Source organism: Sarcophilus harrisii, chromosome 1 (assembly GCF_902635505.1).
Source record: "Sarcophilus harrisii chromosome 1, mSarHar1.11, whole genome shotgun sequence".
In the NCBI taxonomy this organism is placed as follows: Eukaryota; Metazoa; Chordata; class Mammalia; order Dasyuromorphia; family Dasyuridae; genus Sarcophilus; species Sarcophilus harrisii.
Genome location: NC_045426.1, coordinates 653756039 through 653780834, shown reverse-complemented (window position 1 = coordinate 653780834; position 24796 = coordinate 653756039). Strand labels below are relative to the sequence as shown.

The 24796-nt window shown below is 36.2% G+C and overlaps 1 protein-coding gene across 3 annotated transcripts in view; it reads left to right on the top strand.

The window, feature by feature from the left end:
* Positions 1-24796, top strand: part of KDM4B (lysine demethylase 4B) — a 264403-nt gene that overhangs the window by 124810 nt on the left and 114797 nt on the right. For all 3 annotated transcript variants that reach the window (XM_031947800.1, XM_031947802.1, XM_031947801.1), the window contains exons 6-7: positions 4403-4452; positions 19517-19620. In XM_031947800.1, the coding sequence (XP_031803660.1) occupies positions 4403-4452; positions 19517-19620 (154 nt within the window). The remainder of the gene's footprint in view (positions 1-4402; positions 4453-19516; positions 19621-24796) is intronic.

Sequence of the window (24796 nt, the reverse complement as noted above, 5' to 3'; positions counted from 1 at the left end):
ATGCCATTCATAAATTGAAATATGGTTGTAGCAGACATAAAAATGTTCATTGAAATATGGCTGCATTACGAATGTTTGTGGCAGCCCTTTTTGTATTGGCTAGAAACTGGAAACTGAATGGATGCCCATCAATTGGAGAATGGCTGAATAAATGGTGGTATATATGAATATTATGGAATATTATTGTTCTGTAAGAAATAACCAACAGGATGATTTCAGAAAGGCCTGAAGAGACTTACACGAACTGATGCTGAGTGAAATGAGCAGGACCCAAGAGATCATTATATACTTCAACAACAATACTATATGATGACCAGTTCTGTGGACCTGGCCATCCTCAGCAATGAGATCAACCAAATCATTTCCATGGAGAAGTAATGAACTGAACCAGCTACGCCCAGAGAAAGAACTCTGGGAGATGACTAAAAACCATTACATTTACCTCCCAATCCCTAATATTTATGCCCACCTGCATTTTTGATTTCCTTCACAAGCTAATTGTACAATATTTCAGATTCTGATTCTTTTTGTACAGCAAAATAACGGTTTGGTCATGTATACTTTTTGTGTATCTAATTTATATTTTATTTATTTTATTTTATGTTTATATTTATATTTTATTTTTAACTTTTATTTACTTATATTTATTATATAATTATATTTATTATATAATTATATATTTATTATAATTATAATTATTATATTATAATTATATATTATATTATAATATTATAATAATATAATAAATTATATCATATAAATTATAATATAATATTATATAATATATTATATAAATTATAATATAATAAATATTATAATATATTATATTATATATTTATATATATATAATATGTATATGTATTATATAAATAATAAATATTATAATAATATAATTATAATTATTATATTTATTATATAATTATATTTGTTATATATATTTATTATTTATATTTTATATTTATTTATATTTATATCTATTTATATTTTAATATATTTAACATCTACTGGTCATCCTGCCATCTGGGGGAGGGGGTGGGGGGTAAGAGGTGAAAAATTGGAACAAGCGGTTTGGCAATTGTTAATGCTGTAAAGTTACCCATGCATATAACCTGTAAATAAAAGGCTATTAAATAAATAAATAATAATAAAAAAAGAAATATGGCTGCATTGGTATTGTCAATTAAATTAGGAATTGTTGGTTGTTCAGTCACTTCAATTATGTCTGACTCTTAATGACACCATTTGGGATTTTCTTAGCAAATGTGTGTAATGTTCTCTTGTTCAGTTTTTTTGGGGTCTCTGGGAGCAGCCTTCCTTTCAGTTCAGTAATCATCACAAGTATAGCCATAATGTTAAAGTCCAAATCCTTTATTATCTCTTTCAAAGTTTTGTCTTCTTTCCTGGGGCCTGGTTAGCTTTCTTAGTGGCCTCTCTCCTTGGTTCTGAGAGCTTGAGCTCCTGCCTCTTTCTCTGCCCTCTGAATCTCTCTGAATCCAAAGGTTTGTGCTTCAGTCTCCAGCATCACAAAGGTAGATGATGGAATGAATCTGTCTCAGCCAATGAAAGCTTCTAGTGCACTTGTCCTTCCTGACCCTGAGAGCTTCTAGCTTATATGCTGTACACTGAATACACACCAATCGTTATATCACTAAGAAACCATTATTTGTTGTAGAATTAAATCAGTGCTAAACTAGATTTAACCATTGTCTCCATTGTCTCCTCAATTCCACTTAGTACCTTGTTTCAAGTTCTGGCCCATAACAAATGTTCATGTACAAAGTTTAAATATGACAATGTGTCTTGTGGAGCTTATAATCTAAGCTCAAATATTATACAAAAATGATAGGTGATACTTTAAATATAAGCACAAAGGTGCAGAAGTGTGAATGAAGTGTGAGGTCTTAGAAGATTGTTCTCAAGGAGGTAGTAGTGTTGGAAATTGAAATTCAAAGATTGAGCAGAATCACAGTGATTCATAGTGATTTTGATCTCTAAAAGATACTTTAGAGAAAATGTAGTTAAGTGTTTTTATTTTACAGATATGGAATTTGAGGCCCAGAATAGTTAAATTTGCTTAAGATCATTAAGTTAGGTAAAGCTGGAATTCAAACGAACTCCAAAATCAGCATTCTTTCTCATGAGGCCACACTCCTTCCTGAATTCATCAAGCTGTAGAATAGGCATTCCTTTCTGTGCTGTAGTTGGGTGTCTTTGCCTTTACTCCATCTCATCTTTCTGTGTCATATTGGTAGCACCTCAGGTGGAGAGAGAATTTTTGTTACATTGTCATTTTCCTGTCCTTTGATTAGCACTAGGGCATTGTTTTCATGCTCCCTGTTTACTGTTAGGGTCTTAGCACTGCCTTTCTCAAAGCTTGGGATTCATTAGTTTGTGTACTTCTGGAAGGTAATTTTGTGTCTGCTTCATATTAGTTGTCTCCTCTGTTAGAATGGAAGCTCTTTGAGAGCAAAGATAGTTTGCTTTTTGTCTTTCTCTCTTCAGTTTGGCATCTGATGCAGATCTTTGATTTAGGACTTCATCACTATGGGAAGCTCCTAGTGAAAAAATACCCATGCCGATATAAATTGGCACTTGTTTTGCAGATGTGTCTTAGATTTTTGGTCTTAGACTTGCCTTCGGCACTGGAAGGTTAAAATGTGCCTTAATTTAGGGTCACTTAGTCTTTATGGCAGAGAGGGGACTTAAACCCAGACTTTGTCATCTTTTAGGCACTGGTAAGCCACATAGTAAAAACTTAACAAATGCTTATTAATTTATTTAATTACGCAGTGATTTGGAGTGGGATAAAGAAAGGCAAAGAGGCATTTAGCTGTGTATGATTCATCAAAAGAAAGTTGCAAGGGAAAACAAAATACTTCTTGTTAGATAATACTTTTGTAGTTATTTGAGGATAAGGTAGTTTTTATTCATGGACTTTTTATGGCTTTATAGACCAGTAGATTCAGTTCTGTTGTCCAGATTTCCTGGCCATACTCCACTTTAATCTCTCCAGGGGTTCTTCTGAACACTCAGCTTGGCTTCTTGCAATCTGTAGTTTCAGATAACACAAGAACCTTGCTCCAATGTATTAAACTTTTAACATCCTCCAGATTCAATTAATCTTATCTTTACAACTCCCAATTACAGGCAGTAATTAAGTGAAAGAAAGCATCATTGTAGACTAGGGATATTACATTAATCATCAACAGCCTTGTAGCTATAAATTAGTTCTTTCCCAATCCTTCAGCATTTTCCCAGAAGAAACAGAATGTTTCATTTCCCTATTTTAAGGGACATTAATCCCAAAAAGGAGCTTTGGATCAGGATTAATTTTTATCATCTTTATGTAAGTGATAAATGGTTACTTTCAAAGGATAACTGCTAAGTTTTCTGAGACAAGTAGTATTGAATTGTCTGATAATTATATAGTTAAAGATACTATCATTTCTTTTGGTCAGAGGGCACCTATGAGTCCATAAACATGTTATTTCTATTCTCTGAGATCAAATACATGATATTTTTTTTTTCCATTTTGTTTTTAAAACTCCCAACTTAAATTAGCTTAAAAGGTTCTAAAGTCTGGAAATAACTTCTGTGTAGTGGTCTTTTTCCCTGTTTTTTTTTTTTTTTCTTTGCATCAGTGAGTTTTTAAGAGGAAAAGTTGTTCAATTTTTTTTTTTTTTACAAATTGAATTTGAAATTCTCTCCTGTTATTGTTAAATTATTGTTTTTCTACAGTGTCTGCTACAGGATTGCACCCTGGATTAGGGAACATGTGAAAACTGTGAAACACATTATATGTTTAATTGTTCTTGCTTGGGTGAAGGGAAACTTAATTTGGTCCTATCCTCTTCTTGAAAGGAGTAGAATTCCAAAGGCTTGAGATTAATGACAGACAGTTCTAGTTTTGTGTTAGTTAAGAATCCTTGCTATCTTTTCATTTTGAAGATTGAGAAGGTGGAATTAGTACTTGGTAGCATTCTCTGCCCCTGAGGCTTTATTTCTTTAGGGGAACAGAAACGAAGTCCACATTCATCCCTTAAGCATAAACCTACCTGGGGCATTTGCATGTAACTTTAGCAGAGTATTTGCTATCTTCCAACTTCCATCTTCAAATTTAATTTCTTTCTCATTAGTGAAATGTTTTATTCCTTTAGTTAATGTGTAGTAAACAAAGCTCTGATTGAAAATTCTACAGAGTTGGAAAAGTTTTGAGGGAAGGTAGTTGAGTTGAGCTTACTTGATGCTTCAATGCGTCATTCTCTGAATGGAGGACAATGCTAGAAATACTCCTTTTTATTAAGGAAGTAAGTCCCCAGCCTTTTGGTGACTTTGCTTTCTATTAATGGTGTAGATTGCTGCTATAATACTAACTGGTTTTTCTCTTCCCCTTTTCTTCTAGGTATGCCATACCTCCAGAACATGGTAAACGTCTGGAACGCCTGGCAAAAGGTAAGCTTCTATGTCCCTAATATTGGTTGTTACATATTGATGTTTCTGGAAATTGTGAGACATTTTAGATGTCACCACATTTCTGAAGGAATGGAGTTTAAAAGAGATACACTGTGAATGGCTTAACTAGGAAGGAATTCAGGAAGATTTGAATTCAAATTTAGCTCAAGTCATCTACTATTAACTGTGTGATCCAGTCAAGTTGTTGAGGTCTAGATTTGGGGTACCTAAATGAAATTAGGGTTTAGTTGAGGTCTAGTGGCAGGTTTGGGGTACAGGGAGTCAAACAGAGCTCCCCTACAACCCCTTTGGATTCAGCTCACGGATATGGTGGTAAATGAGGTCTAGTAGCAGCAAGAGTCCCCAATAAAGATATTTATTGGCCCGAGGACTAGATTTATAAAAGAGGTTTATTATTGGGTTTGGAAATAAGGAGATAGGTGAAGGTAGAGAAAAGGAGGGCACCACACAGAGGATCCAGTGGACAGAGAGTCCAGACATGGCTAGCATGTTTGGGATCTCTGCAAAGAGAGGGTTCCCAGCGTGGCCCTTTTATAATAGGAGATTTAGCTTGAGGGGCTTTTGGGTGTAGCCCCAAAGTTGGCTCCGATCCGGGTGGGGCTGGGACAGGCCCGGATCTTCTATTGGAATATAAAGAGACCAGGATTTGTGAGTTAAAGGGTAATTAATTATATTAACTAGGGGGGTTAAGAATCAAAGATAGGAATCTTTCCCACATCAAAGTCACTAATTCTGTCTCAATTTCTTCATCAGTAAAATAATAATAATAATAGCATCTACCTCTGAGGGTTCGAACAAAATGATATTTGTAAAGAAATTCGTAAACCTTAATACTATATATATACACATATACACAGACACACACACAATGTTACTATCATCAGTTCAAAACTCGTCAGTTGGTTCAGATTCAATTAGTTTGTAAGCTCTTGTATAAGGTAGTTTACACAGTGTTAGATCCATAATGGTTGGGTTTTTTGGCACAAATTAGTGGGAATGGAGAAGAGGGAATCTTATTTTGATCCTTCTAGTAGATAGTTGGTTAATTCTTTATTGCTGAATTACTTAACTAAAATGCTTAGGGGTGCCTATGCTACCTTCACTAACCAAGAAGACCATTTCTCAAGTTTTATAGCCAAATATACCTTCTCCTCTGAACACAACCTGTCTATCATAGTAGGGACCATACAAAAATTCTAAGTATGCCTCAGTCTGGTTTCTGCTTTTGTTTTTGACTTCCTAAGAGTTTTGCCTAGACTGATAATAAATTCATTCCTAAAAGAATCTAGAGAATAGTCTAGTTTGGGTGATAAAAAAGGCTTTAGGCCTCCAGATGTTTAGAAAATTCAGGTTTCTTTCCTTCTTTCTTTACTTCCTTTCTTCTTTCTTTCCTTCTCTTTCTTCTCCTTCCTTCCTTTCTTGTTTGGTTTTTATAATAGGAAAACAAAGTAGATATGGGTAGAACTTGGTAGAGAAATTCTGAATAGACTTAAATAAAATAAGAGAAGCTTTTTGCCCAGATTTATTTTCTCTGTCATCATTGTTTTATCACCACTCTTTTTGCTTAAATACAATCTAAAATATCAGAAGATTCTGTGGCTAGTAAATGTATGATAAACATTTTTTTTAAATTGTAGCTTTTTATTGACAGAACATATGCCTGGGTAATTTTTTTACAACATTATCCCTTGCACTCACTTCTGTTCTGACTTTTCCCTTCCCTCCCTCCACCCTCTCCCCTAGATGGCAAGCAGTCTTACTACATGTTAAATATTTTATAGTATTTCCTAGATGCAGTATATGTGTGCAGAACCAAACAGTTCTCTTGTTGCACAGGGAGAATTAGATTCAGAAAATAAAAATAACCTGGGAAGAAAAACAAAAATGCAAAAAGTTTACACTCATTTCCCAGTGTTCTTTCTTTGGGTGTAGCTGCTTCTATGCATCATTGATTAACTGGAACTGAATTAGATCGTCTCTTTGTCGAAGATATCCACTTCCATCAGAATACATCCTCATACAGTATCGTTGTTGAAGTATATAATGATGATAAATATTTTTATAAGCTATAGTGAAGAAAGAAAAAGACATTCTTTCTCCTATTTAAAACTTTGTAAGCCCCTGTGCTAGCAGAGTTTGGGATTGGTTAAGGTAAAGGTAAAGAAGGTAAAGACCTTCTGAGTTGCAATGAAGGATGCAATGTAAAGCTTGCCTTGTACTATGAGAGCAGTACTAGCAGCTCAGTCATCAGGAACCTTGTTGGAGTTTCACTGGTAACCCATTCTCAATTGTACATTGCCCTCATTCTTTGAAGGGAGAGACTGGGCAAGGGGGAGGAGAATAGGGAAGGTAGCAGGCTTTTGATGGAGGTTTTAAAGCTATAGTTTGAAAGATGAGAAAGTTGACATTGCTTGCATGGGCCCAGGAACCTGTTCATATATTTGGACATTCAGTTAATTTTAAAATTAATTTAATTTAAAATTAAAATGGGAGTTCTGTTAGGGTGCGTTGGAAATTACTACTTTTCTTTAGGATAAGAAATGGAATAATAGGATGGAAAAGTGTTACTAAGTACTTATGTGCATTTATTAAGCGTTCTGTACCAAGCCCTGGAAATACATATTAAAAAAGTGAGATAGTTACTGCTCTCAAGGAGCTCACATTCTCATTGAGGGATACAACATATAAAGGAAGGTTTAGTACATGAAAGATGAAGGATCATTTAGTGCTTAGATCTGGCATAATGGAACTAGGCAGATGGCCAGGCTGGTTCCATTGGTCAACTGGGACAAGGAGGGAAAGTCTTAGATCTCTATAGTTAGACCAACTATCCTTTTAACCTTGCGAGTTGTCACCTTCACCCTTTATCCAATCAGTTGTCAGTTCTTGGAAATCCTCAGCATCATCTTTCTAATGTTTTCTCTTTATTACTATGGTTACCACTCTAGTTTAGGCTCTTAGCACCTTTCACCATATGGCTAATGGGAGAATACAATTTGATCAATAAATATTTTTTAAACCCTACTCTGTGGTAGGCATTCTGCAAAGTGCTGAGGATACAAAGGAACAATAAAACAAGCCCTACCTTTGAGGATCTTGTATTCTATCAGGGTAAGCAAAATGAATGTAAAGACTTCCGAGACACCCTGCAAAAAAAATATAGGAGACATGCAAAACAAGTGCAATGTATGATAAAGTGCCATCAGGGCTGATAACCAACATCATTAGCTTGCTTGATCTTGAGCAGGGGTTCTCAAACTTTTAAAATAGGGGGCCAGTTCACTGTCCCTCAGACTGTTGGAGGGCCAGACTATAGTAAAAACAAAAACTTTGTTTTGTGGGCCTTTAAATAAAGAAACTTCATAGCCCTGGGTGAGGGGGTTAAACATCCTCAGCTGCTGCATCTGGCCCGCAGGCCTTAGTTTGAGGACCCCTGATCTTGAGAATAGGGAGAGAGTGCTATTCCACTTTTGCAAAAATTGGATAACATCAACCTTATATAATTTAATTTTTAAAAAATTAGAAAATTTGTGGCAGTCATATATGAATTAATGATACTGTGAAATAGATCAGTCATTCAGTATTTCTTTTGAACACTGCTTCCCTCATCTAGAATATGGCATCTTGCCTAGGATTTAATGCTAGATCATTGAAAAACTAGATCATATATTTAAATTTTAAAAAATAATCAAACAGAATGGAATAGCTAGCTAGTACTGATTTTTTATTCTTATGTAGGATTGATTAAGTAATAGAGGTGTGCCTCATAACCATTTGGGACTTTGCCATCCTTTAAATAAGGAGATTGGGGGGAGGGAAGCTCTACCAAAAATAAATGGACAATGAAAGTAGGCCATCCTAATTCTGAACTCTAGAACACGGAACTTTTGATTGCCCACAATGTAGAGAGCGATCCAAATCAGACTTGTCAGCAGGTTCCCTCTGGGCTGGAAGGGTCTTATACCTTTCCCAGAGTTCTCCCACTATCTGTGGCCCTCTACACACTCTGCTGAATAAAGCAGACAACCAGGAAAGCTTACTCACTAAATGAATCAGGAACCGTTACTTGCATTGTTTTCTGGAACTTATAACAAGTAACCATTTAAATTGCTTGTATCACCATCATGCTTTCCCTATATCACATAGTACAGGGGGTGTTAGGATGCAGGTCATTCAGGAGAAAGGCAATATATCTCCATATTTTATAAGTGGTCTGAATGATCAAGCCTAGTTAGGGGGAAACTTTATAAACAGGGGGTGACATCTTGACTTATGTGTGAATTGGATTTAATTCAGGCAGAATTGTACAAAGTCATCACCACACTTTTTCTTCTTGAGTCATCAAAGTCCAGTGGCAGATCAAAAGTCAAAATGAAAGGGTAGCTAGATCGCCCAGTGGATAGAGTACCAGCCCTGAAGTCAGGAGGACCTGTGTTCAAATCCAGCCTCAGACTTAACACTTACTAGCTGTGTGACCCTAGGCAAGTCACTTAACCCCAGTTGCCTCACCATAAAGAAAAAAGAAAAGTCAGAATGACTGTTGATATGGCCCATGATGTAGTGGCTGATTTTGGCTACTTTCATGACCATTGGGACAAATCATTCTCACCCACCCATTCTACTAGGGGAAATTTTTACATTCTTGGGGTAGACAACCCCTAAGTTATTGATGGTTTTCAGGCCTGTTGATTACCCTTTAGTCCATCTGTGAGATAGTTTTACTGTTGTATGGCCTCTGTGCATACTATAGTTTCTTGAAGCCAAAAATGAGAGTTGGGTGACAGGTAGACACTAAAGATGGATAAGTAGCTTTCAGAAAGGCTTGGTAATCCCTCATACAGAGGTGCTGGTTCTCCCTAAACACCTAAAATATTCTCTATGACACGTCTCAGAAGAATGTTTGGTTTCTACAGTCATAATTGAAAGAAATGCCAAATAAGCAAAAATAAAAAGAAAATTTTCCTTTTTCAAATTCCCAGATCTTTTGAAATCTCTCATGGATTTCTTGAGTGTCCATGGGCTGTAGGTTAAGAATTCTTGTTTTAGAGCATGATCCTTGGTGTGATTGGGAAGATAATATGAAAATTAGAGAGTTTGAAATGTTCAAAAGGCAGTTGGAGATGGGATACTAGAAGTCATCAGAGAGATTAGGGCTAGAAAAATGGATTTAATAATCATCAGCATAGAGGTAATAATTGAATCCACAGAAACTGATGAAATTACCCACCAAAATAGTATAAAGAGAGAAGAGGGCACAAGAAAGAACCTTAGGGGAGAATACCCACAGGTATCAGGAGCAACCTGGATGAAAATCCAGGAAAGGTTGAGGAACCCTGGCTAGACAGGCAGAAAGATAAGCAGGGAAGTAGTATTATGAAAGCCTAGAGAAAAGAGAGATGTCAAAGATGAGGGAAGGCCATTGGATCAGGCAGTTAAGAAGTCTGTTTCATTTGAATGATGAGATTGGAAACTAGACTGACAAAGAAGTTGAGAGGAAAGCAGAGGCCCTTTTTGTGGATGCCTTTCTCAAGGATGTTATCTGTGAAAGTAAACAGAAGATAGGGGATGATAGTTAATAGGGGTAGATAGATGTAGAGAGATTTTTAATGATGGGAAAGACTTGGGAATCTTTATAAGCAGTGTAAAAACAGCCAGTAGATGAGGAGAGATTGAAAATTATTGGGAGGAAAGGAAATGAGAGACAATCTTCTGGAGAAGACAGGATGGAATGGTATTACTTGTTAATGTAGAAGGATGTGCTTTGTCAAAGAGGGGGACTATCATTTCATGTGAGATGAAGGAGATAGTGGCAGAAGGCATCTGAGGGATTTAAATAATGAAAAAAAATTACTGTTTTCAAACTCTTCATAACTATTTTTCAGGTTCTACCATTTAAGAGTGCTGCATTCACTTAAATGTATATAATATTACTTCTTTTAGAAATCCTTTTTTAATTCCTCAAAGTTAGCAAAACTCTTCTTTCTAGATCTCAGATAATATAATATTTTGTTTTAGCACCTGTCTAATGCATTGTGTGTTTGTACATATTTCTGTGGTGATGATATTCTCCTTTCTCTACTATAAACTCCATGAAGGCAGTGACTGTTTTCCCTCTGGTTCTGTACTTTTTCTTGCCTATAATGTAATAGCCTTCACAAAATTCCACTATGGTCCCTGGGAATGTGTTTCCACTTGTTCTCATTGAATCTTATAGAATCTTTAGGCAGCAAGGATTGAGGAAGAATAAGTTTATAGCTAGAAAGAGTCTGGAGAAGCCATCTAAGCCAGCTATTTCTTTTTATAAATAAGAAAACTGAGACCCAGAGAAGTAATGATTGCCAAGCTTGTATTTCTCCTTAGGTTCTCTGACTTCAAATGCAGCCTTCATTAAAATATATATCTGAAAAGGGAGGGAGTGATTAAAACAACCTTTTTCTGGGTTGAATTTTTGCACCTTCTTCCCATTTGACTACAGTAAACTTTTGCTTTTTCGAGGATTATGGCGCCTCATTTATCAAATATCCAAATCTCTTGCCTTTTTATAATATCTGCTGATTGACCTGCATTATAAAATTCCCAAATCCAGTAAGATGTAGTGAGGAGCTAGATTGTAGTACTTATAACAATTAAAATGGCAGCTTGTTAATACCTAAGGAAAATGGTAAATCCAGTGATTTAGATGCCATGTAGAGGTTGAAAGGGTTAAAAAGCCTCTGGGAACAAGGAATGCAGTTCAAGGCATGTGGGAGGACCTGAGGGATGAGAGGTTCCCAGGCACAGGTGAGTCCTACGTGGAGGTGGGGCTTAGCCCCAGGAGGCGGTGTCTGACCCCAGGTACCACGTCTCCCTCCTTAGTGCTCTCAAAGCCTAGCACGCCTCCCTCCTTCTTCTTGGGCCAATGCCATTATGCCAGGTTCTTAGAGGATCTCCCCTTCCCCCAGAACTTCAGGGGGGTATAAATATGTGCTAAGAATAAAGTTCTCTTTCGCTTCACCCCTACCTCCTAGTGGTCTGTCTTTATGGGATCCGGGTTGGTGCCCAAAGGCGGGTAAGCATGGCCTAGCTGTGCAGTTGACGAACGGGCATTAAGAGGAGCTCAAAGAGGAGCTACCCGGTTAGAGTAGTCCATAGGGGCGTAATAGGGGTGATCTCCATTTTCCCTGACTGTCTTTATATTTGCCTATCAGTATTCTGTATTCATGAAGTATTCACATTGTTTCTGTTACTGGAAGAGTTTTTTCCTGGCCAACTTGTGGTCTTTGTTCCATATATGCTCACAATATGAAACTTGAACTGAAGGTAGTTTGGAGTAAAAAAAAAAAAAAAACAATACCTATTTCCTTGAAATAGCTTTATTTCTCTGTTTATAATTTTTCATTTCTGCTGTATAGTTTGCAAAGAGTTTTCTTAACAACAGTTTTATGAACTGTATATTCATGATGAATGATGGCTGGCCTCATAATAAAGTAACATTTTACTCTACCTCTATTCAGATTCTAATATAATGTCTTATAGAGCTGACTCTGGACTCTCAAAGCTTTTGCTTTTGGTCAGAGCCCTTGCAAATCTTATCGAATCTTATCTTTGTTATAAAGTTGGCAATGGATTTTATGTTGCCTGGTCATCATAAACTCATTCAGTCAGTCAATAATTGTTTATTAAGAACTTACTCCAGAAGATACTTAGAAAAATAAAAGAAGCTCACAGTCTAATGGAGGAGACAACATGCAAACAACTATGTATATGTAAAATAATGAAAGGTAATAAAAAGGGGGAAGGCACTAGAATTAAGGGAGATCTAGAAAGGCTTCCTATATGAGATAGTATTTTAGATAGGATTTAAAGGAAGAGGAGGAAGCCAGCTATGGAAGTGAGGATGGAGAATTTAGTTATTAAAATATGCTATATGCCCTCTTGTGTGCTTGTATGTCTCCTCTCTATCTCCCCATCATTGATTCAATTAAGATTTTTTAAAATAGTATTTTATTTTTCCTAGTACATATAAAGCTAGTTTTCAACATTCATTTTTTTTTTTTATTTAATAGCCTTTTATTTACAGGTTATATGCATGGATAATTTTACAGCATTAACAATTGCCAAACCTCTTGTTCCAATTCTTCCCCTTCCTCCCCCCATCCCTCCCCCAGATGGCAGGATGACCAGTAGATTTAAATATATTAAAATATAAATTAGATACACAATAAGTATACATGACCAAACCGTTATTTTGCTGTACAAAAAGAATCAGACTCTGAAATATTGTACAATTAGCTTGTGAAGGAAATCAAAAATGCAGGTGGGCATAAATATAGGGATTGGGAATTCAATGTAATGGTTTTTAGTCATCACCCAGAGTTCTTTCTCTGGGCGTGGCTGGTTCAGTTCATTACTGCTCCATTGGAAATGATTTGGTTCAACATTCATTTTTGTAAGATTTTGAGTTCCAAATTTTTTCTACCTTATCTCTCCTTTCCCTAAGATAGAAAACAATCTGATATAGGTTATATACATGTACAATCATTTTAGACATGTTTCCATATTTGTCATGTTGTGCAAGAAAAATCAGACCCAAAGGGGAAAAAACACATGAAGGAAAAAGCAAACAAACAAAAAGATGAAAATAGTATGATTTAATCCACATTCAGTCTTCAGAGTTTTCTCTCTGGATGTGGATGGCATTTTCTATCCTAAATCTAATGGAATTGTATTGGATTACCACATTGCTGAGAAGAGTTAAGTCTATCATAGTTGATCATAATATAATCTTGGTGTTACTGTGTACAATATTCTCCTGGTTCTCAGTTCATGTAATTTTTCTAAGCTTTTCTGAAAGCTGATGTACCTTTTAATCTCAATCAGTAGGTTCTTTGTCAAGTGTGAGTCTTTCTAGAAGAGAAGTTGTAATGCCAGAGAAACTGAGGCAAGATAGAGATTAGAGAGTTTTTAACATTTTATTTAGAGGGAGAGATTGGGCTGGGGTGTAAAACAGGATCTATGTTACCCCCAGTGACTGAATTGGATTCGCATCTCAAAGCATCCAGCAGTGAACAAAGCAGGGTGGGGTTAGAGCTCTAGTGAGCGGGGAACTTCCAGAAATGGACCATAATTCGATTCTGACAGGTAAAGAAGGTTCATAAATCCTGATAAATTGGGAGAGGCTAGGAGCCACTCAATGTGAGATAGGAGATAATCTCCCCTTATCTGAGATTAACCAAATGTAGTTTATGGCTCAATGGAATGCTAGTGGTCAGTCCTCCCAGCCCTAATTTATATCAGTCCTTATGGTCAGGAAGTGGAGTTGCAAACAGTGGGACTGCGGTAGAACAATTCAAGGAACTGAGGCATAACAGTTCAGGGAAACTGAGGCAGAACAATTCAGGGAAACTGAGGCAGAACAATTAAAGGAAACCAGCATAACAAAGGCACATAGACTCTTTAACACAGATGACATTTTTATGGCTTTCTGAACATTCTTCAACAAAATTTGCTTCTGAACTCACCAACTGAAGAGGGCATGTGTTATGAGGTCTATTAAAATTTTTGGTGACATGCATCTCTGTGCATTGCAAATTTTATTACCAGATAGCCATTTATTCCATCAGCTGATTTTTTTTTCCTATTTGAAATTTAGATAAAAAAAATATTTTTCCCCTTGTGCCAATCAGCTCTTAGTTCATAAAGCCTTATCCTTTTCTCTTTTTGGATTAAATGAATAAATAGGAGAGAAAAGGACTCAAAATTTAGGTGCAAAATATTTGTTATGGTGAAGTGACATTGTCAAGCCACCTATATTAATTCTTGCTGGGATCCAGTCAGAGACTTAGTGGGATTTGATTTTTTGTTTACCTGCTCATTTTTTTTTTTTTTAAACTAGATTTAACACTAGTAAGGACCTTATGGGTTATTGAAAACATCTTGTCTTCTTCATTTTACAGCTGAGGAAATTCAGATCTAGAGAAGGTCCAAATTCATACAGCTAGTGAGAAGCTGTACTCAGATTTAGAGTCTAAGATTTTTTTTTCTTTTAAGCATTTGTACTTTTGTACCAGGGCTTCTTTGGTAGGTAGTACATGATTAATAAATGCTCCTTTCCTTTCTTTTCAGTCTCCTCCTTTGCCTTTTTCTAGACTTCCTGTGTAAAAATGAGCTAGTCTGCACCAGGGCATTTTAAATTTTTTCTACTCACAACCCCTTTTTGCCCAAGAAATTTTTATGTGACCCCAGGCATATAAGTATATGAAATAGGTATACAAATTAAACATTTACTGATAATAAATTATAAAGAAATTTATTTTAAAATAATTTTTTGTAATATACATGTATATATAATTTTACTATTTATTAGAGATGAAAGCAAAGTTGCACACTAATGAGATGGATATGCTTGTTAATTTTCACATAAAGAATTAAATCTTGGTGAAATATTTCATACCTTTTTCTGTTGCCAAATTTTTCATGACCCCTCACGTTCAATTATATAATCCCATATGGGGTCGTGACACAATTTAAGAAACTTTGCTCTTTATTCTTTTCCAATAACTTTCTACCTCTATATATAGTATGCCATCTTTGCCAGGAATGGATTCCTTCTCTCCTGTCTAATAATAGGTGTGGGTGGAGACATGCCCTCTGTCATTAAGACTCAATACTTCTTCCTGAAGCTCTTTTTTCCTTAGTTCTTCCCTTTCCCCTGATTCTGAACTCATCTTCTGCCCTCTTTGATTTGAATTGTTTAATCTAGTACTTAGATGATTTGATTGTATTTTCTTTGAGGAGATTCCAGTGCCAAAGAAAGATGCTATAGATTTTATTTGGGAAATGCAAAGTGAATGAGGTAGTGAAAATTCCCACTTCAGTAGCCTTCTATTTGGGTTAACTTTTCCAAGGCTTTGTTTTTTAGAAAAAGAGCAGTCAAATCATTTTGAGAAGTTAAAACAAAGCTCTCTTTGTAAATGTTCTTTGTAAACTTTTCTTGCCCTGCTTCATTGGACTATAATATACAGAGATTCAGTGAAATGAGTTTGCAATTAATATGGAAAATGAATAGCTAAGCTATAAATGGGCTCACTGGGAGAGTTGTGGAGCCCATGGAGAGAACATTAATATGTTACCATGTTATTGGTGCTAATCACTTAAAATGTGCTTCTTTATTAGTAGATTTAATGGGAGCCACTTAAACTGTGCATTAAAAAGAGAAACTGCAGAGAAGGACAACAAACTGGGTGGCAGGCAGTCATAATTCTAATTGAAATGCTTTTAGTACAAAAAAGTTGGTGGATTCAGTAATCTTTTGCCCTTTCTAAAACATCCTTATTATATCTCATCAATCAGATTGATTCTCCAAGATTGAAAATATTCTCCTTCATATATATATATATATATATATATATATATATACACTCACACACACATATACATAGTTTCCTTTTCATTACCTAATTTGGATAAATTTGGATAATAATTGGATAAAGCTCTTCCCCCCCTCCCCCCCCTCCCATGTACATATACTGGTGCCCTGTGCTTTGCTAAAAAACTTCTCTTGGTGGTAGTGGCTTGCTAGTATTGCACCTAGTGGACCCATGGACATTTGTGGATAAGTTTATTCTAACCCTAAATCCGTAATGGTTCTGTTAGTAGATATATATAATGTTCATATTCTGTGTTAGTAGAGGGTGACTAGGATCAATAAAACCCATAGAAAAGCTTTCTTCTCTCCCCTTCACAATCCTACCTCCTCCTCCAGTGATTCTAGGGTCTCTTTAGAAACTTTGATATTTTAAGTAGGGTGAGGGAATGTGATGGGAAGACAGGAATTTCTGTTCCTTCAAGGAATAGGCTTGTAATTCACTCTTGGCAGAAGGGAAGCTTTAAAGGCAGGGATAGAAAGGAAGATGGAGGAAGTAGCAAGAACCTTTGTTTCTAGGGCAGCTCCATTCTCTTCCCCTCTCCCTTTAACACCTAGCCTAGCTTATTTCATTTCTACTATACTGCCTCATGTATTTAATTCATCAAGTCCTGGGTTTCCATAACAGTGAATAGGCAAGGTGCAAGGGAGGGAGTCAGCCCCTTCTTATACGCCTCCTTTTTCATCCCCTTCAACCTCTTCCTCAACTTGTATTTTTTTTTTTTTAATAAAATTGGGTGCCTTACTTTTTTGATAAGTATTTTTGAAGCTGTAATTTCTATTTTTTTTAAAAAGTCTTTTCAGATTTTTTTTTCCTGCATTAGACAGGAAAACTTGGATTATGATCTTGTATCGTGAGTTGGTTTGAGTTTTAGATTTGGTTGTATTTGTTTGTTTTTGATGTAATTTTTAAAATTAGGGGGGGAGAGAGGAATCTTGTGATTGAATTATACTCTGCTCTGCTTTCTTAAGGGAACTCCAAGTAGTGGTATAGAGTAAAGCTTCTTCACAGCTGTGGTTGTGACTCCATTGAGTGACTATATGTGGGGGTTCATGAAGTTATGGTTTATTTTCAATAAATGTTTGATTTGCATACCTACTTTATGTAGCTATATATGTGAGGCTATGTAAAAATTTCTCAGACAAAAAGGGGTTGGGAGTGGAAAAAATTTTAAGTAGTTTTGGTATAGAGGTAGACTAGAGAAGACCAGATAAAATTTATTATGTACATACTATAGGTATTCATTCGGTATTATACTTGACTAGAAAGAGTCATCTTCATGGCTATTAGGTAGTACAGTGGAGAAAGCACTAGTCCAGGAATCAGAAAGTCCTAAATTCAAAGGAGATCTTAGTAACTGCTAGGAATCATTGTTTCATTACTTCTGTTTGCTACAGTTTCCATGTCATCTATAAAATGAGGATAATAGCAGCCCCTTGCCTTGGGAATGTTGTAAAGAACAAATGAGATTTGTAAAGTGCTTAGCCCAGTGCCAGACTTGTGTTTAAGCAAATGTTTATTCTCTCTTCTCTTCTTAGTATGTTGCAAGCTTTTGTGGATGTCTAGGTGGAGGTTTGGGAGTAGGCTAATCATACCTGAATTTGACTATAACTTGAAAAGACTCTAAAATCAAGGTCCAAGAAAATTCTAGTACTGTTGCCCATGAGATCATAGTTCAAATATAGAAAGACACACTCCAAATTTCTCCTCTTTAAGTGGTAACAATATATAGGTGCATACTGAAAAAATAATACAATTTGTTGGTCATAATCTCCATATAAACTCAATTTGGAGGAAACAACCAGACCAATGTGGTACATTGTGATACAAACCCCACCATAATTTTATGAACTGCTGATTATTGTTTTCTACTGTTTTTGCAAAACCAATTAATAGTCTTAGGCTAATGTACTTTTACACCTATGGAGGGAAGGATCCATATTTGAATATATCTTTAAACTTTTTCAAGCCATAATTATTCAAGCCATAGTCATATGTTTAATAAGTTCAAATTTAATAAATACTTTTTAAAAGTTTCTATTGTGGTCAAAGTACTATTTTAATTGTTAGTGAGACAAAAATGAATACAAAAAAGACCCTTCTTTTGATGAGCTTATAATCTAATTAGAAGTTTTAGAAACAGGTAAATACAATAGAAAAGAAAATGTGTCACATACATACATAGAGAGGAAAATCTAGTTAAAGATTAAGTTTGTAGTTGAGAGTTGGGCCATACCAGTTGATGGAAAGGTACTGTACTAGAGATTACTATGTCAGTAATGATGTTTAGGAAAAGCAACACCATAACATTGCTATTGTAATAATTTTCAATTTAAGGGTTACCTCCTATGGCATGAAACTGGGAGAAGCCTGAATTCAAACTCTACTTCTGATGCTCTAGGGTCAGATTATGTAACTTCTCTGAACCCGTTTCCTCTCCTATAAAATGGGGATATTGATATTTATTGTACTTATATCACAGGGTTTTGGGGAGGGATCCTTCAGGTCTTTAGTCAACTCAATAAGCATCTCTTTAAAATGTCATATAAATATCAGCTATGCATTAATAGTGTCCTTATATGGCTTCTTCTGACCACTTTGTGAGTGCTTACCCTGTGTTAGTTCTCCATAAAACAATATTTTTGGCAAGCATAGATTTGACATTCTAATGATGTGGCCAGCTCAACAGACTTGTGCTCTCTGCAGTAGAATTGGAAAGCTCAAGGTCTCTCTTATGAACTTTTGAATTTATGTATGAATGACATGGGAGACACTGGCACAAGACCGCCCAGCACAGCGTGTCCTCAGAGAGGGTGCTGTGCTCTACGAGCAAAGCAGAATTGAATTAGCCCAAAGGAAATGTGAAATGTACCAAATTAGAGAAGCTCTCCTAAATGATCATATGGCTTACTTGTATCCTACCTGTGGCAAAGCATTCCGAGCTCATATTGGTCTGGGTCATTCACAGTCAGACACACTGTAACTTGATTATAATATAGTGATGTCAGTTCAGTCCTCTTCAAGAACAAAGTATTAATAGGCACAAGGATGAAATAAGAATGGTAAAAGTAAAGAGACTGAGAATAGTATAGTTTAATTGGAAAAAAAAAAACCAGTATATGAAGGGGAAGAAATAAGTTTACCATTATGAATGCATATAGGCAATGGCTAGTTGTTTTTTTGTTTGTTCTATTATGTGCTATTGTAATTTATCATCTGACAGTTACTGAGGGTGATGTACAATGGCACAACATTTTATTGTCAACTTCAGGCAGTTGGGTGACTTTTGGAAGAGAGGGTTTTAGATTTAAGGAAAACACTGGAATGCCGGTAGAAGTTCTTCTGCATTTCCTTCTTAATCTTATGGAATTCTTGAAAAGAATTGATTTACCCCCATCCCACCCAGCTGCCTAGTTTGAGGTAGTTGACTCTCTCTTCTAAAATATAAATGAGTCTTTCAAAAATCCCACCTTTTTCATCATCTCTCCCCTAAGGGGAAGGTTGGAGATGGATATTTTTCTTATTCAAGAGCATTTCCCTACTTCTGTTTATTTATGACTTTTGAACATAGATTATGAATTATTCCTGGTTAGGACAGTTGACTATACTGATGATACCTTCTTTTGCTTTATTCCCAGGGTTTTTCCCTGGCAGTTCTCAGGGATGTGATGCCTTTCTCCGTCACAAGATGACTCTCATCTCTCCCTCCATCTTGAAGAAGTACAGCATCCCTTTTGATCGGGTACGTACGTACAAAATTTAATAAAAAAATACATGGAATGGTGTTGGGCTCTGGGAGATGCTTGTATTCAGATCACAGGTTTCATTTAGAGAAACTTTTTTTCTCTTTTGTAATGGAAAGTAAGGTTTTTTTGTTGGTTTTTGTTTTGTTTTTTGATACTACTGTATTAACGATTTGTTCTGGGAAGGCCAATTCAGTGCATAAAAATCAAATTATTTTGCCAAGCATACCTAGTTTGTTGTCCTGTTTTTGTTTTGCTATTGGCCCATGGCATGTACCTGTAGTCTCTATTTCCTCTACTGTCTTAAATATTTGATTTAAGGTCCTTGTGGTCAAGACCTCTTTTTTATTTTGTCTTTGTCTTAAGCCTCACAAATAAGTCTAACAAATGCTTATTGGATTGTAGTTAGGATCCCAGGACTTGGACTATATTTTTATGTCAGTTGTCACAGTTTGATTTCACTACTTGATGTGTCCCTCACTGAATGAATAGGAATGTACTCCAAGCATAGCACAGCTTCATTGAACCTTACACAAACTTGTAAGCCAAGCCCCACCGACAAGGGCTGTTGTCATTGTTTGTCTTTCCCTTTCTCAGAGGAACCATGATATCATAGGTGATATCTTGAGTTGCTCGTGAATTGGTTTAGACTTGCACAAAGTCAGTGTGCCCCCTCTTCCTGAGGCCTTGGAGTCCAGTGACAGGACAAAAGTCAAAATAACTGGCACCTGCCTAAGACACAGGGTCACCTTGGCATTTTTGTGGCCTGACCAAGGTCCAAGTACACAGTGCTCTGCTCAGCTGCTTTTGTGGCCAATGGAACAAATTGTTCTTATCCACTTATTCTATTGGGGAAAGTCTTCACTTGCTCAGGGAGGACATCTCTCTACCTCTCACAGGTTTAAGGCCTGTCGGCCACCCTCAATTTAGTTTACCCTGTTTGCCAAGATGGTTTGTTGAGGTGTGGCCATTGTGCATGCTACATCTTCTTGGAGCTAAAAGGGAGAGTTGGGTGAATCATAGGAACATCAAAGGTTGAATGGGCAGTTCTGAAAAGGGTTCAGCAGCCCTTAAGGTGGTAGTCCTTTTTATATACCCCCAAGACCCACAAGTATGTATACTTAGTTAGCCTCTTATCTTTTTCTTTGTCCAGTCCCTTTTGGTACCATTTGATATCCAGAAATACTTAATTCTCCTCTTTATAGTTTTGAGAATCAAATTCTTTTGCATAAGATCTATTCATTTTAGATATATTGCTTATCTTATGCATTTGTTATACTTTGAAAAATCCCTTTGGTAAATATGTGCTTTCCTGTGTCCTTAGGGCCTGATGTTTTGGGATTAAGTTGGCTTTATGAATTTATCTTAAAGTTAATCAAGAATTAGTTCTTAGTTCCAGAAAAGTAACTGAAGAGCATATAGACAGGCAGGTCTCTTGACTTCATTGACATAAAGAATTCCCAGATCATTTTTACATTTAAGGCTTCTGATAAAGGCCTTATTTCTAAAATATATAGAAAATTGACTCTAATTTATAAGAAATCAAGCCATTCTCCAAATGATAAATGGTCAAAAGATATGAACAATTTTCAGATGAAGAAATTGAAAATATTTCTAGCCATATGAGAAGGTGCTCTAACTCACTGTTGATCAGAGAAATGCAAATTAAAACAACTCTGAAATACCATTGCACATCTCTCAGATTGGCTAAGATGACAGGAAAAGACAAGGACAAATGTTGGAAGGGATGTGGGAAAACTGGGACACTGATACATTGTTGGTGCAATTGTGAAAGGATCCAGCCATTCTGGAGAGCGATTTGGAACTATGTTCAAAAAGTTATCAACCTGTGTATACCCTTTGATTCAGCAGTGTTTCTACTAGGCCTATATCCCAAAGAGAGCTTAAAGGAGGGAAAGGGACTCACATGTGCAAAAATGTTTGTGGCAGCCCTTTTTGTAGTGGTAAGAAACTGGAAACAGAATGGAATCCCATCAAGTGGATGATGGCTGAATAAGTTATGGTATATGATGTTATGGAATATTATTGCTCTGTAAGAAATGACCAGCAGGATGATTTCAGAAAGGCCTGGAGAGACTTACATGAACTGATGCTAAGTGAAGTGAGCAGAACCAGGACATCAATATTATACCACGATCAATTTTGATGAATGTGATTCTTTCCAACAAGGAGATAGTTCATGCCAGTTTCAATGATCTTGTGATGAAGAGAGCCATCTACACCCAGAAAGGACTATAGGAACTGCATATGGATCACAACATAACATTCTCACTCTTTTGTTATTGTTCACTTGCATTTTGTTTTCTTACTCATTTACTTTCTTTTTTTTGATTAGATTTTTTTTTTGTGCAGCAAGATAATTGTATAAATATGTGGGCATATATTGGATTTAATATATATTTCTACCATGTTTAACATATATTGAATTGCTTGCCATTTATGGGAAGGGGGGGGGGAGGAAGGAGAAGAAAATCTGAAACTCAAGGCTCTGTAAGGGTCAGTGTTGAAAAATTATCCATGCGTATGTTTTGAAAATAAAAAGCTTGGGGCAGCAAGGTGTGTTGCATTGGATGGAGCACTAGCCCTGAAGTCAGGAGGACCCAAGTTCAAATCTGGCCTCAGGCACTTAACACTTCCTAGCTGTATAACCCTGTCACTTAACCCAGTTGCCTCAACAAAAAGGAAAAAAAGAAAAGAAAAAGCTTTATTAAAATAATAATAATAATAAAAATCAAATCAAATCACTTCTAGCAAAAGAAAAAAAAAAAGAATTCCCAGGTGAGAAAGCTTCTAACAATCAATACAGGTCATTATCTTTTCTGCAATTTCCTTTCTTTTTGGTCAGCTCTTTACTACACTATGCCATATTACCTCTCAGAATGTATTCTGGATAGAGGGAAGACCTCAGGGGCAGGAAGACTGACCTCCAACACATACTGGCTGTTTCATCTAGGTAAAGGACACATAATCTCAGTGCTTTAGGCGGCTTTCTCAGAGCATAAGCTGCCGAACTCTCTCTCTCTTTTTTTTTTAAAGAGATTTCACAGATGGGAATCCTTAATACCAGTGGACAGACAGGTATTGTCTTTCTGTATGTCTTTCTCTTTCCTTGCAAAGAGTTGAGGAGGTAGAAATATAAAAGGTCATAAATTTTTAACTCAATTCTCTTTCATCACATCTCTGGGACCAGGAGCCAATTTTTGCCTACCTTGGAGATAAATTTATAAAACCAATTTAGTCTCTAGATAACCTACCATATATAATTATTATACCTAAATCTTGGCTTGTTATGAGAGTGCCTGAGTTCAAGGATTCTCTACATATTATTGGGAGACAAAGCCCAACTTTGAGTTAAAAGCTCAGTTTCCTTTGAGGGAATGAATCACCTGTTTAGAAATAAAATATCTTGACTTTCATAAAGCATGAAGGCTGTGAACTCATTCAATTTACTGCTTCAAAGGTTGCTTCACTTTTCGTTGTGAGAAGGCTTTGATGAATGAAATTTGAAGTGAAATCATCTGGTTTTGTAATGAATTTGCTGTGGCTACAGTGGAAACTTGTATGTTCCCAAACAACTAAAGATCAGTGACTTTGGTTTTTGCTATTGGCTGTTCTTGGAATTTGTGATTCATAGTTGTCGTATGTAAGTTGGAGAGCATCCTCTTTTTCTCACTCTAATCTTTTTCTTTGTTCTTTTTCCTCTTCTTTCTTTCTCTTCTTTACCTGATATCTTCCTTCCACAAAGGGAAGCAACATGATATTGTTGAGAGAGCACTGCCTTTGAAAAGCAGCTTTTAGCTGCTTTGCTCTTGTATGATCTTAGAAAAGTCATCTCTCTTCTCTAGGCTTTGGTCTCATCATTTCTAAGAAGAGAAGGTGGGATTTGATGACCTTGCATGTATCCTTTCAGCCTCAAAATTCTGGGAGCAAAGGGAGCATAGGAAATATTTTGAGATTATCATATTGTTCTGAGACTCTGGGATATTCCTTTCTGTTCCCTTTTGGGCTTTTCTTTTTTGTAAGAAGCTTTGCAGGGAACAGTGGACCTCTGCCATAACTAAAATTTTATTTAGTGATAATGCCCAAACAGCAACTCAAAGTTGTGAGACTTAGGTTTCAGTCTAGTGTTTTTCAGAATCAGTCCACATCAGAGATGTTGATGTGAACATCTGAACAGGTTTGATGGGACAGCTCTCCTGACAGAGCTGTAACTGAGAGGCTAGGCAATCATAGAAAGTAGCTTCTCTTGAGGATATTTTTGAAGGCTTCCTGGGAAGAACAATTTGTCAGGTATAGTTGTTAGTTCTGTGATCATGTCCTCACTCCACTAGCAAATAGAAATTTGTTTCTGACAAGTTAATCAAGCAGCCTCCAGCATTGGTGGATGAGGAGGGGATTAGTAATTTTTCTTTTCCTGGGCTAGAATTCAGGAGGCCAATCCCCAATTGTTGCTTTTATTTATCTGGTAATAGGGTATTCTGCTTTATGAAATGCCTACTAGTTCTCTTATCTGTACTCATTTTTATTTTAAGCATCATTCACACCCAACACCAACTTAAATGAGTAGTAGTGGGTTTTCCTTGTTGATGTGTTAGAAAATAGTGTTTCTCCAAAGGGGACTTTTACAGATATTGAAAAAAAATGACCCAGAAGGAAGAATGTTCCCTCCTACTCAATGTGGATTAGACACTTTGTTCTGGAAAACCAGATTATATTTTGCTTCCATGTATCAGTTCCCTTTCTCCCTAAGCCACATGGATTTTGCTTTTGGAACACATAAGTATTTATGAATTTTTTTTCTTGCCACATTATGGCATTGCTCTTAATTTTGTAAAAAACATGGATAAGTTAATTAAATTCTCATTTATAGTCAAGAGAATAGGAACTTGAATCGAATCCTGCAAGAATGGCCTTGGTCTCTAAATTTGGGAGGTGTTTTAAGTTTAAAAGACCACTGTTGGTTTGCCTGGCATTAGCGGCTGATAAAAGTTTTTGTTGTTTTCTCATGACTGAAGCAAGTACAGTTGAAATCCAAGCAACATTTTTACTCAAAGAGAAGTGATCCTTTAGCATTATGGTTAGATTCTATCATTGAAATTCCTGGCAGCCTTCAAAGAAGTGAATATGCACACTATTTATAAATCTTTCAAATAG